Source organism: Cololabis saira, chromosome 16 (assembly GCF_033807715.1).
Source record: "Cololabis saira isolate AMF1-May2022 chromosome 16, fColSai1.1, whole genome shotgun sequence".
Classification (NCBI taxonomy): domain Eukaryota; kingdom Metazoa; phylum Chordata; class Actinopteri; order Beloniformes; family Belonidae; genus Cololabis; species Cololabis saira.
The window spans coordinates 40,802,875-40,819,872 of NC_084602.1; the positions used below are offsets into that span (position 1 = coordinate 40,802,875).

Consider the following 16,998-nt stretch of genomic DNA (forward strand, 5'->3'; position numbering starts at 1 on the left):
ACTGATCAAGCAGGAAATAATCAGAAATACTTTTGTCCAGAATGAACCGTCCAACTGAAGCAGAAAGATGAAGAACATGAAAAGAATCATCAGTTTTATGCTTTATGGTCTGTTTTTGTGCTGCTCGGTTTTCTCTAATGGTGGTGAGTAAGCAGTTAACTATGATATTTTTTAAAGGACTAACATATAAAAATGTCTAATATCCAACAATTGCCGGTTTGAATATAAAATACGGGTAAACATCAGTTAAATCCATAAATGTGTCTACGGTGCAAATAAGTTGAAACTTTAGTGACGGGATTCTTCAACCGTCGACAGCAGGAGGAAGAAGCTTCTCTGGACCTGAATCTAAGTCCAAAATAACCTACATAAAAGACGTAGGAAGATGTTAGTTGGTTATTTTAAACAATTTAGCAAAAAGATGGGCATAAAAATCAACAATCCAAATTACAAAAAAAGGGTTAGATGTTAGTTAGGGTTTGATCAGAAGTCCTTCATGTTGTTTTACTGATGTAGTGTTTAGTTTTCACCACGAGGTGGCGGTGAACACGTCAACATGGAGCTTGTTTGTCACGAGGTTTGAATGTAGATTTGTTTAAGTTTGGTCGGAAAAAAGGAGTCATTATATCTTTACTGGAAAAATACGAATCCTGCTCATCGCTTATTTATTTATTGACAAGTCCAAATTGGAAAAAGATGGGATGGAAAATGCAAAGTAATAATAATAATAATTATAACTGTCAAGATAAACAATTACAGTAAAGTTTCGTTAACAGATACAATTGTAGTTATTTCCCTTCAGAATTAATAATTAACCCTTACTGCCAGACTGCTGTCAAACTCCTCTTCAAAAAACTTATGAGAGCAAAGTTTTGTGTTAATAATTAAAATATGGAAGGAAGGTTTAAAGTCAGAAGGAGCTCGGCTCTTAAAGGTTTTATATGGAAGGAGAAAAGGTTTATGATTTAAAGGAAACCACCGAAGGGAAGATGGTTGATGAAATATGAAGTCTCCTGCTGATCATCACAACTCTGCTGCAGTAATTTACATCAGCTGGAGGCTGTGCAAAGTTATTTTAGGACAAACATTTAATAAGAACCTTCAAATAACAAATGTGTTTTTCTGTTTCTATATTTTAAACGTGTTTAAGCCTGAAGAGAAGGATCTTAACAGGAATCAGTAATATTTTATGTTGAGTTCATGTTTGTAGTCAGGACGACGTACTCGGACGTTCTCTTGTCGTTTGAATGTTTTGATCTCTTCATCTATGTGTGTAATGATGCTATTTTAAGTTCTGTATCACATTTGTTCCTGTGTGGCTTGTTTTTTACGTTACACATCTGGATATTCTGAATTCACAGTGAAAACGTTTCACATGGAAGTCGTGTTTGTTCAGACTGGAACTATATTCTCACTGGCTGATGGATAAATGATTTCTCTCAGGGATGGATGGAAACAAACATAGAAAGAAAAACAGAATATTTGATTTTATCAGTTGGACAAATAGTTGTTATGTTTCTAACTGCATGACAATATTTCATGTAGGTAAAATAAAACCTCATTAAAGTTCATAATTATGACCGGCCATTTTTATTCTATCAGCTTTTTTATATGCAGATTTTTAATGAAGACATAACACAACTGCATGTTCCTCAAAGTGGCTGAGTTTCATGTTAATGTTTTCCTCTGAGTCTTCCTCTGATGTTTCTGCAGATACACAGGTCTCCTGTCAGGTCAACAAGACGTGTATCTTACCCTGCAGTTTCACAGCTCATGATGACGTGGTCATCCACTGGATTGAAAAGACTCCACCAGAGTCCCGGGTTCACTCCTACTATCGCAAACAAGACCGACTGGGAGAGCAGGCCCAGAGGTTCAGAGGAAGAACATCTCTGTTTGAGGACCAGATCTCCAGAGGAAACGCTTCCCTGCTGCTGAGAGGAGTGAGGGTTCAGGACCAGGGCAGATATCTGTGTGACGTCAGCACCGTCACTGGAAACAAGGAGAACTTCATCCACCTGAATGTGAACGGTATGTGAAGAATAAAAACCTCAGCAGATTCAGATGTTTGAATCTGTTGTTCATGTTGGTTTTTTGTAATAAACAGAATAGAACAGATATTGGCCCGGTTTCCCAGATCAGTTAAGTAGCTCTTAACAGCGAAAGACTTCTTTCAAACCTTCTTAAGGAGCCTGTGAAAGAAAATCACGTTTCCCAGAGTCGCTCTTAGCTTAAGAATCTCTTTCATTAAGAAGGAAATGAAAGATGCTGCTGACCCAGTCTTTACAACCATCTTAGTGAACAAAGACTCACAGATCCAGCCGCGTCAGGCAAATCAATATCACACCAAGCAATGAGATATTAAAACAATGCACCCCGCACAAATTTTGATCTATTTTATACTTTAGATTTATATTGTTTAGCATTCATTGGTAACAGCAAAGGGGAAAAATAAGGAATAACAAGTGTGTTCCTGTATATGCTTTATGCATTACGCACAAATAAAACGATCATCATGAATATCATGTATTTGATAATTTGGCTGCTATACAGCATGTTCTCGCTGCAAATCAACCGCGTCGCCGTGCGTGAAGCAGAACTGTTTTTATGAACGCATTCGTGCGTCAGCACTTCAGTCCCCTGGACGTGCTGTCGGACCGGGCTGTCCAGATGAGGTACCGGCTTCCACGGGCTGAGATACAACGCCTCATCACGTTGGTGCAATTTCGCCCTGAGCCCGGAGGTCCAGTTACTGGCTGCACTGCGTTCTTATGCAGTGGGGAGTTTCCTGGAGGTGGTGGGGACAGTGGGGAGTTTCCTGGAGGTGGTGGGGGACAGTGGGGAGTTTCCTGGAGGTGGTGGGGGACGGTGGGGAGTTTCCTGGAGGTGGTGGGGGACGGTGGGGAGTTTCCTGGAGGTGGTGGGGGACAGTGGGGAGTTTCCTGGAGGTGGTGGGGGACGGTGGGGAGTTTCCTGGAGGTGGTGGGGGACGGTGGGGAGTTTCCTGGAGGTGGTGGGGGACGGTGGGGAGTTTCCTGGAGGTGGTGGGGGACAGTGGGGAGTTTCCTGGAGGTGGTGGGGACAGTGGGGAGTTTCCTGGAGGTGGTGGGGGACAGTGGGGAGCTTCCTGGAGGTGGTGGGGGACGGTGGGGAGTTTCCTGGAGGTGGTGGGGGACAGTGGGGAATACTGGAGGTGGTGGGGGACGGTGGGGAGTTTCCTGGAGGTGGTGGGGGACAGTGGGGAGTTTCCTGGAGGTGGTGGGGGACAGTGGGGAGTTTCCTGGAGGTGGTGGGGACAGTGGGGAGCTTCCTGGAGGTGGTGGGGGACAGTGGGGAGTTTCCTGGAGGTGGTGGGGGACGGTGGGGAGTTTCCTGGAGGTGGTGGGGACAGTGGGGAGCTTCCTGGAGGTGGTGGGGACAGTGGGGAGTTTCCTGGAGGTGTTGGGGGACAGTGGGGAGTTTCCTGGAGGTGGTGGGGGACGGTGGGGAGTTTCCTGGAGGTGGTGGGGACAGTGGGGAGCTTCCTGGATGTGGTGGGGACAGTGGGGAGTTTCCTGGAGGTGTTGGGGGACAGTGGGGAGTTTCCTGGAGGTGGTGGGGGACAGTGGGGAGTTTCCTGGAGGTGGTGGGGGACGGTGGGGAGCTTCCTGGAGGTGGTGTGGGACAGTGGGGAGTTTCCTGGAGGTGGTGGGGGACAGTGGGGAGCTTCCTGGAGGGGGTGTGGGACAGTGGGGAGTTTCCTGGAGGTGGTGGGGGACGGTGGGGAGTTTCCTGGAGGTGGTGGGGGACAGTGGGGAGTTTCCTGGAGGTGGTGGGGACAGTGGGGAGTTTCCTGGAGGTGGTTGGGGACAGTGGGGAGTTTCCTGGAGGTGGTGGGGACAGTGGGGAGTTTCCTGGAGGTGGTGGGGGACAGTGGGGAGTTTCCTGGAGGTGATGGGGGACAGTGGGGAATACTGGAGGTGGTGGGGACAGTGGGGAATACTGGAGGTGGTGTGGCCAGTGGGGAGTTTCCTGGAGGTGGTGGGGGACAGTGGGGAGTTTCCTGGAGGTGGTGGGGGACAGTGGGGAGTTTCCTGGAGGTGGTGGGGACAGTGGGGAATATTGGAGGTGGTGGGGACAGTGGGGAGTTTCCTGGAGGTGGTTGGGGACAGTGGGGAGTTTCCTGGAGGTGGTGGGGACAGTGGGGAGTTTCCTGGAGGTGGTGGGGGACAGTGGGGAGTTTCCTGGAGGTGGTGGGGGACAGTGGGGAATACTGGAGGTGGTGGGGACAGTGGGGAATACTGGAGGTGGTGGGGACAGTGGGGAGTTTCCTGGAGGTGGTTGGGGACAGTGGGGAGTTTCCTGGAGGTGGTGGGGACAGTGGGGAGTTTCCTGGAGGTGGTGGGGGACAGTGGGGAATACTGGAGGTGGTTGGGGACAGTGGGGAGTTTCCTGGAGGTGGTGGGGACAGTGGGGAATACTGGAGGTGGTGGGGGACAGTGGGGAGTTTCCTGGAGGTGGTGGGGACAGTGGGGAGTTTCCTGGAGGTGGTGGGGACAGTGGGGAGTTTCCTGGAGGTGGTGGGGACAGTGGGGAGTTTCCTGGAGGTGGTGGGGGACGGTGGGGAGTTTCCTGGAGGTGGTGGTGACAGTGGGGAGTTTCCTGGAGGTGGTTGGGGACAGTGGGGAGTTTCCTGGAGGTGGTGGGGACAGTGGGGAGTTTCCTGGAGGTGGTGGGGGACAGTGGGGAATACTGGAGGTGGTGGGGCCAGTGGGGAGTTTCCTGGAGGTGGTGGGGACAGTGGGGAGTTTCCTGGAGGTGGTGGGGACAGTGGGGAGTTTCCTGGAGGTGGTTGGGGACAGTGGGGAGTTTCCTGGAGGTGGTGGGGGACAGTGGGGAGTTTCCTGGAGGTGGTGGGGGACAGTGGGGAGTTTCCTGGAGGTGGTGGGGGACAGTGGGGAGTTTCCTGGAGGTGGTGGGGGACAGTGGGGAATACTGGAGGTGGTGGGGGACAGTGGGGAGTTTCCTGGAGGTGGTGGGGACAGTGGGGAGTTTCCTGGAGGTGGTGGGGGACAGTGGGGAGTTTCCTGGAGGTGGTGGGGACAGTGGGGAGTTTCCTGGAGGTGGTGGGGGACAGTGGGGAGTTTCCTGGAGGTGGTGGGGACAGTGGGGAATACTGGAGGTGGTGGGGGACAGTGGGGAATACTGGAGGTGGTGGGGCCAGTGGGGAGTTTCCTGGAGGTGGTGGGGGACAGTGGGGAGTTTCCTGGAGGTGGTGGGGACAGTGGGGAGTTTCCTGGAGGTGGTTGGGGGAGTTTCCTGGAGGTGGTGGGGGACAGTGGGGAATACTGGAGGTGGTGGGGGACAGAGGGGAATACTGGAGGTGGTGGGGCCAGTGGGGAGTTTCCTGGAGGTGGTGGGGGACAGTGGGGAGTTTCCTGGAGGTGGTGGGGGACAGTGGGGAGTTTCCTGGAGGTGGTGGGGGACAGTGGGGAGTTTCCTGGAGGTGGTGGGGGACAGTGGGAGCTTCCTGGAGGTGGTGGGAACAGTGGGGAGTTTCTTGGAGGTGGTGGGGGACAGTGGGGAGTTTCCTGGAGGTGGTGGGGGACAGTGGGGAGTTTCCTGGAGGTGGTGGGGGACAGTGGGGAGCTTCCTGGAGGTGGTGGGGACAGTGGGGAGTTTCCTGGAGGTGGTGGGGGACAGTGGGAGCTTCCTGGAGGTGGTGGGGGATAGTGGGGAGTTTCCTGGAGGTGGTGGGGGATAGTGGGGAGTTTCCTGGAGGTGGTGGGGGACAGTGGGGAGTTTCCTGGAGGTGGTGGGGGACAGTGGGGAGTTTCCTGGAGGTGGTGGGGGACAGTGGGGAATACTGGAGGTGGTGGGGGACAGTGGGGAGTTTCCTGGAGGTGGTGGGGACAGTGGGGAGTTTCCTGGAGGTGGTGGGGGACAGTGGGGAGTTTCCTGGAGGTGGTGGGGACAGTGGGGAGTTTCCTGGAGGTGGTGGGGGACAGTGGGGAGTTTCCTGGAGGTGGTGGGGGACAGTGGGGAGTTTCCTGGAGGTGGTGGGGACAGTGGGGAGTTTCCTGGAGGTGGTGGGGACAGTGGGGAGTTTCCTGGAGGTGGTGGGGGATAGTGGGGAGTTTCCTGGAGGTGGTGGGGGATAGTGGGGAGTTTCCTGGAGGTGGTGGGGAACAGTGGGGAGTTTCCTGGAGGTGGTGGGGACAGTGGGGAGTTTCCTGGAGGTGGTGGGGGACAGTGGGGAATACTGGTGGTGGTGGGGGACAGTGGGGAGTTTCCTGGAGGTGGTGGGGACAGTGGGGAGTTTCCTGGAGGTGGTGGGGGACAGTGGGGAGTTTCCTGGAGGTGGTGGGGACAGTGGGGAGTTTCCTGGAGGTGGTGGGGGACAGTGGGGAGTTTCCTGGAGGTGGTGGGGACAGTGGGGAGTTTCCTGGAGGTGGTGGGGGACAGTGGGGAGTTTCCTGGAGGTGGTGGGGGACAGTGGGGAGTTTCCTGGAGGTGGTGGGGGACAGTGGGGAGTTTCCTGGAGGTGGTGGGGGACAGTGGGGAGTTTCCTGGAGGTGGTGGGGGACAGTGCGGAGTTTCCTGGAGGTGGTGGGGACAGTGGGGAGTTTCCTGGAGGTGGTGGGGACAGTGGGGAGTTTCCTGGAGGTGGTGGGGGACAGTGGGGAGCTTCCTGGAGGTGGTGGGGGACAGTGGGGAGCTTCCTGGAGGTGGTGGGGGACAGTGGGGAGTTTCCTGGAGGTGGTGGGGGACAGTGGGGAGTTTCCTGGAGGTGGTGGGGGACAGTGGGGAGCTTGGAGGTGGTGGGGGACAGTGGGGAGTTTCCTGGAGGTGGTGGGGGACAGCTGGGAGTTTCCTGGAGGTGGTGGGGGACGGTGGGGAGCTCCCTGGAGGTGGTGGGAGACGGTGGGGAGTTTCCTGGAGGTGGTGGGGGACAGTGGGGAGCTTCCTGGAGGTGGTGGGGACAGTGGGGAGTTTCCTGGAGGTGGTGGGAGACGGTGGGGAGTTTCCTGGAGGTGGTGGGGGACAGTGGGGAGTTTCCTGGAGGTGGTGGGAGACGGTGGGGAGTTTCCTGGAGGTGGTGGGGGACAGTGGGGAGTTTCCTGGAGGTGGTGGGGGACAGTGGGGAGTTTCCTGGAGGTGGTGGGGGACAGTGGGGAATACTGGAGGTGGTGGGGGACAGTGGGGAGTTTCCTGGAGGTGGTGGGGGACGGTGGGGAGTTTCCTGGAGGTGGTGGGGGACAGTGGGGAGTTTCCTGGAGGTGGTGGGGGACGGTGGGGAGTTTCCTGGAGGTGGTGGGGGACAGTGGGGAGCTTCCTGGAGGTGGTGGGGACAGTGGGGAGTTTCCTGGAGGTGGTGGGGACAGTGGGGAGTTTCCTGGAGGTGGTGGGGGACAGTGGGGAATACTGGAGGTGGTGGGGACAGTGGGGAGCTTCCTGGAGGTGGTGGGGGACAGTGGGGAGCTTCATGGAGGTGGTGGAGGACAGTGAGGAGCTTCCTGGAGGTGGTTGGGGACAGTGGGGAGTTTCCTGGAGGTGGTGGGGGACAGTGGGGAATACTGGAGGTGGTGGGGGACAGTGGGGAATACTGGAGGTGGTGGGGCCAGTGGGGAGTTTCCTGGAGGTGGTGGGGGACAGTGGGGAGTTTCCTGGAGGTGGTTGGGGACAGTGGGGAGTTTCCTGGAGGTGGTGGGGGACAGTGGGGAGTTTCCTGGAGGTGGTGGGGGACAGTGGGGAGTTTCCTGGAGGTGGTGGGGACAGTGGGGAGTTTCCTGGAGGTGGTGGGGACAGTGGGGAGTTTCCTGGAGGTGGTGGGGACAGTGGGGAGTTTCCTGGAGGTGGTGGGGGACAGTGGGGAATACTGGAGGTGGTGGGGGACAGTGGGGAATACTGGAGGTGGTGGGAGACGGTGGGGAGTTTCCTGGAGGTGGTGGGGGACAGTGGGGAGTTTCCTGGAGGTGGTTGGGGACAGTGGGGAGTTTCCTGGAGGTGGTGGGGGACAGTGGGGAGTTTCCTGGAGGTGGTGGGGGACAGTGGGGAGTTTCCTGGAGGTGGTGGGGACAGTGGGGAGTTTCCTGGAGGTGGTGGGGGACATTTGGGAGTTTCCTGGAGGTGGTGGGGACAGTGGGGAGTTTCCTGGAGGTGGTGGGGGACAGTGGGGAGTTTCCTGGAGGTGGTGGGGGACAGTGGGGAGTTTCCTGGAGGTGGTGGGGGACAGTGGGGAGTTTCCTGGAGGTGGTGGGGACAGTGGGGAGTTTCCTGGAGGTGGTGGGGGACAGTGCGGAGTTTCCTGGAGGTGGTGGGGACAGTGGGGAGTTTCCTGGAGGTGGTGGGGGACAGTGGGGAGTTTCCTGGAGGTGGTGGGGGACAGTGGGGAGTTTCCTGGAGGTGGTGGGGGACAGTGGGGAGCTTCCTGGAGGTGGTGGGGGACAGTGGGGAGTTTCCAGGAGGTGGTGGGGGACAGTGGGGAGTTTCCTGGAGGTGGTGGGGGACAGTGGGGAGCTTGGAGGTGGTGGGGGACAGTGGGGAGTTTCCTGGAGGTGGTGGGGGACAGCTGGGAGTTTCCTGGAGGTGGTGGGGGACAGTGGGGAGTTTCCTGGAGGTGGTGGGTACAGTGGGGAGTTTCCTGGAGGTGGTGGGGGACGGTGGGGAGCTCCCTGGAGGTGGTGGGAGACGGTGGGGAGTTTCCTGGAGGTGGTGGGGGACAGTGGGGAGCTTCCTGGAGGTGGTGGGGACAGTGGGGAGTTTCCTGGAGGTGGTGGGACACGGTGGGGAGTTTCCTGGAGGTGGTGGGGGACAGTGGGGAGTTTCCTGGAGGTGGTGGGAGACGGTGGGGAGTTTCCTGGAGGTGGTGGGGGACAGTGGGGAGTTTCCTGGAGGTGGTGGGGGACAGTGGGGAGTTTCCTGGAGGTGGTGGGGGACAGTGGGGAATACTGGAGGTGGTGGGGGACAGTGGGGAGTTTCCTGGAGGTGGTGGGGGACGGTGGGGAGTTTCCTGGAGGTGGTGGGGGACAGTGGGGAGTTTCCTGGAGGTGGTGGGGGACGGTGGGGAGTTTACTGGAGGTGGTGGGGGACAGTGGGGAGCTTCCTGGAGGTGGTGGGGGACAGTGGGGAGTTTCCTGGAGGTGGTGGGGGACAGTGAGGAGTTTCCTGGAGGTGGTGGGGGACAGTGGGGAGCTTCCTGGAGGTGGTGGGGGACAGTGGGGAGTTTCCTGGAGGTGATGGGGACAGTGGGGAGTTTCCTGGAGGTGGTGGGGGACAGTGGGGAGTTTCCTGGAGGTGGTGGGGGACAGTGAGGAGTTTCCTGGAGGTGGTGGGGACAGTGGGGAGTTTCCTGGAGGTGGTGGGGACAGTGGGGAGTTTCCTGGAGGTGGTGGGGACAGTGGGGAGTTTCCTGGAGGTGGTGGGGACAGTGGGGAGTTTCCTGGAGGTGGTGGGGGACAGTGGGGAATACTGGAGGTGGTGGGGACAGTGGGGAGCTTCCTGGAGGTGGTGGGGGACAGTGGGGAGCTTCATGGAGGTGGTGGAGGACAGTGAGGAGCTTCCTGGAGGTGGTGGGGGACAGTGGGGAGTTTCCTGGAGGTGGTGGGGGACAGTGGGGAGCTTCCTGGAGGTGGTGGGGGACAGTGGGGAGTTTCCTGGAGGTGGTGGGGGACAGTGAGGAGCTTCCTGGAGGTGGTGGGGGACAGTGGGGAGTTTCCTGGAGGTGGTGGGGGACAGTGGGGAGTTTCCTGGAGGTGGTGGGGACAGTGGGGAGTTTCCTGGAGGTGGTGAGAGACGGTGGGGAGTTTCCTGGAGGTGGTGGGGGACAGTGGGGAGTTTCCTGGAGGTGGTGGGGGACAGTGGGGAGTTTCCTGGAGGTGGTGGGGGACAGTGGGGAATACTGGAGGTGGTGGGGGACAGTGGGGAGTTTCCTGGAGGTGGTGGGGGACGGTGGGGAGTTTCCTGGAGGTGGTGGGGGACAGTGGGGAGTTTCCTGGAGGTGGTGGGGGACGGTGGGGAGTTTCCTGGAGGTGGTGGGGGACAGTGGGGAGCTTCCTGGAGGTGGTGGGGACAGTGGGGAGTTTCCTGGAGGTGGTGGGGACAGTGGGGAATACTGGAGGTGGTGGGGGACAGTGGGGAATACTGGAGGTGGTGGGGCCAGTGGGGAGTTTCCTGGAGGTGGTGGGGGACAGTGGGGAGTTTCCTGGAGGTGGTGGGGACAGTGGCGAGTTTCCTGGAGGTGGTTGGGGGAGTTTCCTGGAGGTGGTGGGGGACAGTGGGGAATACTGGAGGTGGTGGGGGACAGTGGGGAATACTGGAGGTGGTGGGGCCAGTGGGGAGTTTCCTGGAGGTGGTGGGGGACAGTGGGGAGTTTCCTGGAGGTGGTGGGGGACAGTGGGGAGTTTCCTGGAGGTGGTGGGGGACAGTGGGGAGTTTCCTGGAGGTGGTGGGGGACAGTGGGAGCTTCCTGGAGGTGGTGGGAACAGTGGGGAGTTTCTTGGAGGTGGTGGGGGACAGTGGGGAGTTTCCTGGAGGTGGTGGGGGACAGTGGGGAGTTTCCTGGAGGTGGTGGGGGACAGTGGGGAGCTTCCTGGAGGTGGTGGGGACAGTGGGGAGTTTCCTGGAGGTGGTGGGGGACAGTGGGAGCTTCCTGGAGGTGGTGGGGGATAGTGGGGAGTTTCCTGGAGGTGGTGGGGGATAGTGGGGAGTTTCCTGGAGGTGGTGGGGGACAGTGGGGAGTTTCCTGGAGGTGGTGGGGACAGTGGGGAGTTTCCTGGAGGTGGTGGGGGACAGTGGGGAATACTGGAGGTGGTGGGGGACAGTGGGGAGTTTCCTGGAGGTGGTGGGGACAGTGGGGAGTTTCCTGGAGGTGGTGGGGACAGTGGGGAGTTTCCTGGAGGTGGTGGGGACAGTGGGGAGTTTCCTGGAGGTGGTGGGGACATTGGGGAGTTTCCTGGAGGTGGTGGGGGACAGTGGGGAATACTGGAGGTGGTGGGGACAGTGGGGAGTTTCCTGGAGGTGGTGGGGGACGGTGGGGAGTTTCCTGGAGGTGGTGGGGGACGGTGGGGAGTTTCCTGGAGGTGGTGGGGGACAGTGGGGAGCTTCCTGGAGGTGGTGGGGGACAGTGGGGAGTTTCCTGGAGGTGGTGGGGGACAGTGAGGAGTTTCCTGGAGGTGGTGGGGGACAGTGGGGAGCTTCCTGGAGGTGGTGGGGGACAGTGGGGAGTTTCCTGGAGGTGATGGGGACAGTGGGGAGTTTCCTGGAGGTGGTGGGGACAGTGGGGAGTTTCCTGGAGGTGGTGGGGACAGTGGGGAATACTGGAGGTGGTGGGGGACAGTGGGGAATACTGGAGGTGGTGGGGCCAGTGGGGAGTTTCCTGGAGGTGGTGGGGGACAGTGGGGAGTTTCCTGGAGGTGGTGGGGACAGTGGGGAGTTTCCTGGAGGTGGTTGGGGGAGTTTCCTGGAGGTGGTGGGGGACAGTGGGGAATACTGGAGGTGGTGGGGGACAGTGGGGAATACTGGAGGTGGTGGGGCCAGTGGGGAGTTTCCTGGAGGTGGTGGGGGACAGTGGGGAGTTTCCTGGAGGTGGTGGGGGACAGTGGGGAGTTTCCTGGAGGTGGTGGGGGACAGTGGGGAGTTTCCTGGAGGTGGTGGGGGACAGTGGGAGCTTCCTGGAGGTGGTGGGGGACAGTGGGAGCTTCCTGGAGGTGGTGGGGGATAGTGGGGAGTTTCCTGGAGGTGGTGGGGGATAGTGGGGAGTTTCCTGGAGGTGGTGGGGGACAGTGGGGAGTTTCCTGGAGGTGGTGGGGACAGTGGGGAGTTTCCTGGAGGTGGTGGGGGACAGTGGGGAATACTGGAGGTGGTGGGGGACAGTGGGGAGTTTCCTGGAGGTGGTGGGGACAGTGGGGAGTTTCCTGGAGGTGGTGGGACAGTGGGGAGTTTCCTGGAGGTGGTGGGGACAGTGGGGAGTTTCCTGGAGGTGGTGGGGACAGTGGGGAGTTTCCTGGAGGTGGTGGGGACAGTGGGGAGTTTCCTGGAGGTGGTGGGGGACAGTGGGGAATACTGGAGGTGGTGGGGACAATGGGGAGCTTCCTGGAGGTGGTGGGGGACAGTGGGGAGCTTCATGGAGGTGGTGGAGGACAGTGAGGAGCTTCCTGGAGGTGGTGGGGGACAGTGGGGAGTTTCCTGGAGGTGGTGGGGGACAGTGGGGAGCTTCCTGGAGGTGGTGGGGGACAGTGGGGAGTTTCCTGGAGGTGGTGGGGGACAGTGAGGAGCTTCCTGGAGGTGGTGGGGGACAGTGGGGAGTTTCCTGGAGGTGGTGGGGGACAGTGGGGAGTTTCCTGGAGGTGGTGGGGACAGTGGGGAGTTTCCTGGAGGTGGTGAGAGACGGTGGGGAGTTTCCTGGAGGTGGTGGGGGACAGTGGGGAGTTTCCTGGAGGTGGTGGGGGACAGTGGGGAGTTTCCTGGAGGTGGTGGGGGACAGTGGGGAATACTGGAGGTGGTGGGGGACAGTGGGGAGTTTCCTGGAGGTGGTGGGGGACGGTGGGGAGTTTCCTGGAGGTGGTGGGGGACAGTGGGGAGTTTCCTTAAGGTGGTGGGGGACGGTGGGGAGTTTCCTGGAGGTGGTGGGGGACAGTGGGGAGCTTCCTGGAGGTGGCGGGGGACAGTGGGGAGTTTCCTGGAGGTGGTGGGGGACAGTGAGGAGTTTCCTGGAGGTGGTGGGGGACAGTGGGGAGCTTCCTGGAGGTGGTGGGGGACAGTGGGGAGTTTCCTGGAGGTGATGGGGACAGTGGGGAGTTTCCTGGAGGTGGTGGGGACAGTGGGGAGTTTCCTGGAGGTGGTGGGGACAGTGGGGAATACTGGAGGTGGTGGGGGACAGTGGGGAATACTGGAGGTGGTGGGGCCAGTGGGGAGTTTCCTGGAGGTGGTGGGGGACAGTGGGGAGTTTCCTGGAGGTGGTGGGGACAGTGGGGAGTTTCCTGGAGGTGGTTGGGGGAGTTTCCTGGAGGTGGTGGGGGACAGTGGGGAATACTGGAGGTGGTGGGGGACAGTGGGGAATACTGGAGGTGGTGGGGCCAGTGGGGAGTTTCCTGGAGGTGGTGGGGGACAGTGGGGAGTTTCCTGGAGGTGGTGGGGGACAGTGGGGAGTTTCCTGGAGGTGGTGGGGGACAGTGGGGAGTTTCCTGGAGGTGGTGGGGGACAGTGGGAGCTTCCTGGAGGTGGTGGGAACAGTGGGGAGTTTCTTGGAGGTGGTGGGGGACAGTGGGGAGTTTCCTGGAGGTGGTGGGGGACAGTGGGGAGTTTCCTGGAGGTGGTGGGGGACAGTGGGGAGCTTCCTGGAGGTGGTGGGGACAGTGGGGAGTTTCCTGGAGGTGGTGGGGGACAGTGGGAGCTTCCTGGAGGTGGTGGGGGATAGTGGGGAGTTTCCTGGAGGTGGTGGGGGATAGTGGGGAGTTTCCTGGAGGTGGTGGGGGACAGTGGGGAGTTTCCTGGAGGTGGTGGGGACAGTGGGGAGTTTCCTGGAGGTGGTGGGGGACAGTGGGGAATACTGGAGGTGGTGGGGGACAGTGGGGAGTTTCCTGGAGGTGGTGGGGACAGTGGGGAGTTTCCTGGAGGTGGTGGGGGACAGTGGGGAGTTTCCTGGAGGTGGTGGGGACAGTGGGGAGTTTCCTGGAGGTGGTGGGGGACAGTGGGGAGTTTCCTGGAGGTGGTGGGGACAGTGGGGAGTTTCCTGGAGGTGGTGGGGGACAGTGGGGAGTTTCCTGGAGGTGGTGGGGGACAGTGGGGAGTTTCCTGGAGGTGGTGGGGGACAGTGGGGAGTTTCCTGGAGGTGGTGGGGGACAGTGGGGAGTTTCCTGGAGGTGGTGGGGGACAGTGCGGAGTTTCCTGGAGGTGGTGGGGACAGTGGGGAGTTTCCTGGAGGTGGTGGGGACAGTGGGGAGTTTCCTGGAGGTGGTGGGGGACAGTGGGGAGCTTCCTGGAGGTGGTGGGGGACAGTGGGGAGCTTCCTGGAGGTGGTGGGGGACAGTGGGGAGTTTCCTGGAGGTGGTGGGGGACAGTGGGGAGTTTCCTGGAGGTGGTGGGGGACAGTGGGGAGCTTGGAGGTGGTGGGGACAGTGGGGAGTTTCCTGGAGGTGGTGGGGGACAGCTGGGAGTTTCCTGGAGGTGGTGGGGGACGGTGGGGAGCTCCCTGGAGGTGGTGGGAGACGGTGGGGAGTTTCCTGGAGGTGGTGGGGGACAGCTGGGAGTTTCCTGGAGGTGGTGGGGGACGGTGGGGAGCTCCCTGGAGGTGGTGGGAGACGGTGGGGAGTTTCCTGGAGGTGGTGGGGGACAGTGGGGAGCTTCCTGGAGGTGGTGGGGACAGTGGGGAGTTTCCTGGAGGTGGTGGGAGACGGTGGGGAGTTTCCTGGAGGTGGTGGGGGACAGTGGGGAGTTTCCTGGAGGTGGTGGGAGACGGTGGGGAGTTTCCTGGAGGTGGTGGGGGACAGTGGGGAGTTTCCTGGAGGTGGTGGGGGACAGTGGGGAGTTTCCTGGAGGTGGTGGGGGACAGTGGGGAATACTGGAGGTGGTGGGGGACAGTGGGGAGTTTCCTGGAGGTGGTGGGGGACGGTGGGGAGTTTCCTGGAGGTGGTGGGGGACAGTGGGGAGTTTCCTGGAGGTGGTGGGGGACGGTGGGGAGTTTCCTGGAGGTGGTGGGGGACAGTGGGGAGCTTCCTGGAGGTGGTGGGGACAGTGGGGAGTTTCCTGGAGGTGGTGGGGACAGTGGGGAGTTTCCTGGAGGTGGTGGGGGACAGTGGGGAATACTGGAGGTGGTGGGGACAGTGGGGAGCTTCCTGGAGGTGGTGGGGGACAGTGGGGAGCTTCATGGAGGTGGTGGAGGACAGTGAGGAGCTTCCTGGAGGTGGTTGGGGACAGTGGGGAGTTTCCTGGAGGTGGTGGGGGACAGTGGGGAATACTGGAGGTGGTGGGGGACAGTGGGGAATACTGGAGGTGGTGGGGCCAGTGGGGAGTTTCCTGGAGGTGGTGGGGGACAGTGGGGAGTTTCCTGGAGGTGGTGGGGGACAGTGGGGAGTTTCCTGGAGGTGGTGGGGGACAGTGGGAGCTTCCTGGAGGTGGTGGGAACAGTGGGGAGTTTCTTGGAGGTGGTGGGGGACAGTGGGGAGTTTCCTGGAGGTGGTGGGGGACAGTGGGGAGTTTCCTGGAGGTGGTGGGGGACAGTGGGGAGCTTCCTGGAGGTGGTGGGGACAGTGGGGAGTTTCCTGGAGGTGGTGGGGGACAGTGGGAGCTTCCTGGAGGTGGTGGGGGATAGTGGGGAGTTTCCTGGAGGTGGTGGGGGATAGTAGGGAGTTTCCTGGAGGTGGTGGGGGACAGTGGGGAGTTTCCTGGAGGTGGTGGGGACAGTGGGGAGTTTCCTGGAGGTGGTGGGGGACAGTGGGGAATACTGGAGGTGGTGGGGGACAGTGGGGAGTTTCCTGGAGGTGGTGGGGACAGTGGGGAGTTTCCTGGAGGTGGTGGGGGACAGTGGGGAGTTTCCTGGAGGTGGTGGGGACAGTGGGGAGTTTCCTGGAGGTGGTGGGGGACAGTGGGGAGTTTCCTGGAGGTGGTGGGGACAGTGGGGAGTTTCCTGGAGGTGGTGGGGGACAGTGGGGAGTTTCCTGGAGGTGGTGGGGACAGTGGGGAGTTTCCTGGAGGTGGTGGGGGACAGTGGGGAGTTTCCTGGAGGTGGTGGGGGACAGTGGGGAGTTTCCTGGAGGTGGTGGGGGACAGTGGGGAGTTTCCTGGAGGTGGTGGGGGACAGTGGGGAGTTTCCTGGAGGTGGTGGGGGACAGTGCAGAGTTTCCTGGAGGTGGTGGGGACAGTGGGGAGTTTCCTGGAGGTGGTGGGGACAGTGGGGAGTTTCCTGGAGGTGGTGGGGGACAGTGGGGAGCTTCCTGGAGGTGGTGGGGGACAGTGGGGAGTTTCCTGGAGGTGGTGGGGGACAGTGGGGAGTTTCCTGGAGGTGGTGGGGGACAGTGGGGAGCTTGGAGGTGGTGGGGGACAGTGGGGAGTTTCCTGGAGGTGGTGGGGGACAGCTGGGAGTTTCCTGGAGGTGGTGGGGGACGGTGGGGAGCTCCCTGGAGGTGGTGGGAGACGGTGGGGAGTTTCCTGGAGGTGGTGGGGGACAGTGGGGAGCTTCCTGGAGGTGGTGGGGACAGTGGGGAGTTTCCTGGAGGTGGTGGGAGACGGTGGGGAGTTTCCTGGAGGTGGTGGGGGACAGTGGGGAGTTTCCTGGAGGTGGTGGGGGACAGTGGGGAGTTTCCTGGAGGTGGTGGGGGACAGTGGGGAATACTGGAGGTGGTGGGGGACAGTGGGGAGTTTCCTGGAGGTGGTGGGGGACGGTGGGGAGTTTCCTGGAGGTGGTGGGGGACAGTGGGGAGTTTCCTGGAGGTGGTGGGGGACGGTGGGGAGTTTCCTGGAGGTGGTGGGGGACAGTGGGGAGCTTCCTGGAGGTGGTGGGGGACAGTGGGGAGTTTCCTGGAGGTGGTGGGGGACAGTGAGGAGTTTCCTGGAGGTGGTGGGGGACAGTGGGGAGCTTCCTGGAGGTGGTGGGGGACAGTGGGGAGTTTCCTGGAGGTGGTGGGGGACAGTGAGGAGTTTCCTGGAGGTGGTGGGGACAGTGGGGAGTTTCCTGGAGGTGGTGGGGACAGTGGGGAGTTTCCTGGAGGTGGTGGGGACAGTGGGGAGTTTCCTGGAGGTGGTGGGGGACAGTGGGGAATACTGGAGGTGGTGGGGGACAGTGGGGAATACTGGAGGTGGTGGGGCCAGTGGGGAGTTTCCTGGAGGTGGTGGGGGACAGTGGGGAGTTTCCTGGAGGTGGTTGGGGACAGTGGGGAGTTTCCTGGAGGTGGTGGGGGACAGTGGGGAGTTTCCTGGAGGTGGTGGGGGACAGTGGGGAGTTTCCTGGAGGTGGTGGGGGATAGTAGGGAGTTTCCTGGAGGTGGTGGGGGACAGTGGGGAGTTTCCTGGAGGTGGTGGGGA

General features: G+C 60.0%; 1 protein-coding gene across 2 annotated transcripts in view; it reads left to right on the forward strand.

Annotated features, from left to right (window-relative positions):
• The window catches only part of LOC133462726 (NLR family CARD domain-containing protein 3-like), a 69,498-nt gene continuing 52,500 nt past the window's right edge, over positions 1-16,998 (forward strand). For both annotated transcript variants that reach the window (XM_061744124.1, XM_061744125.1), the window contains exons 1-2: positions 1-143; positions 1,714-2,031. In XM_061744124.1, coding sequence (XP_061600108.1) covers positions 68-143; positions 1,714-2,031 — 394 coding nt within the window. In that variant the 5' untranslated portion in view covers positions 1-67. The remainder of the gene's footprint in view (positions 144-1,713; positions 2,032-16,998) is intronic.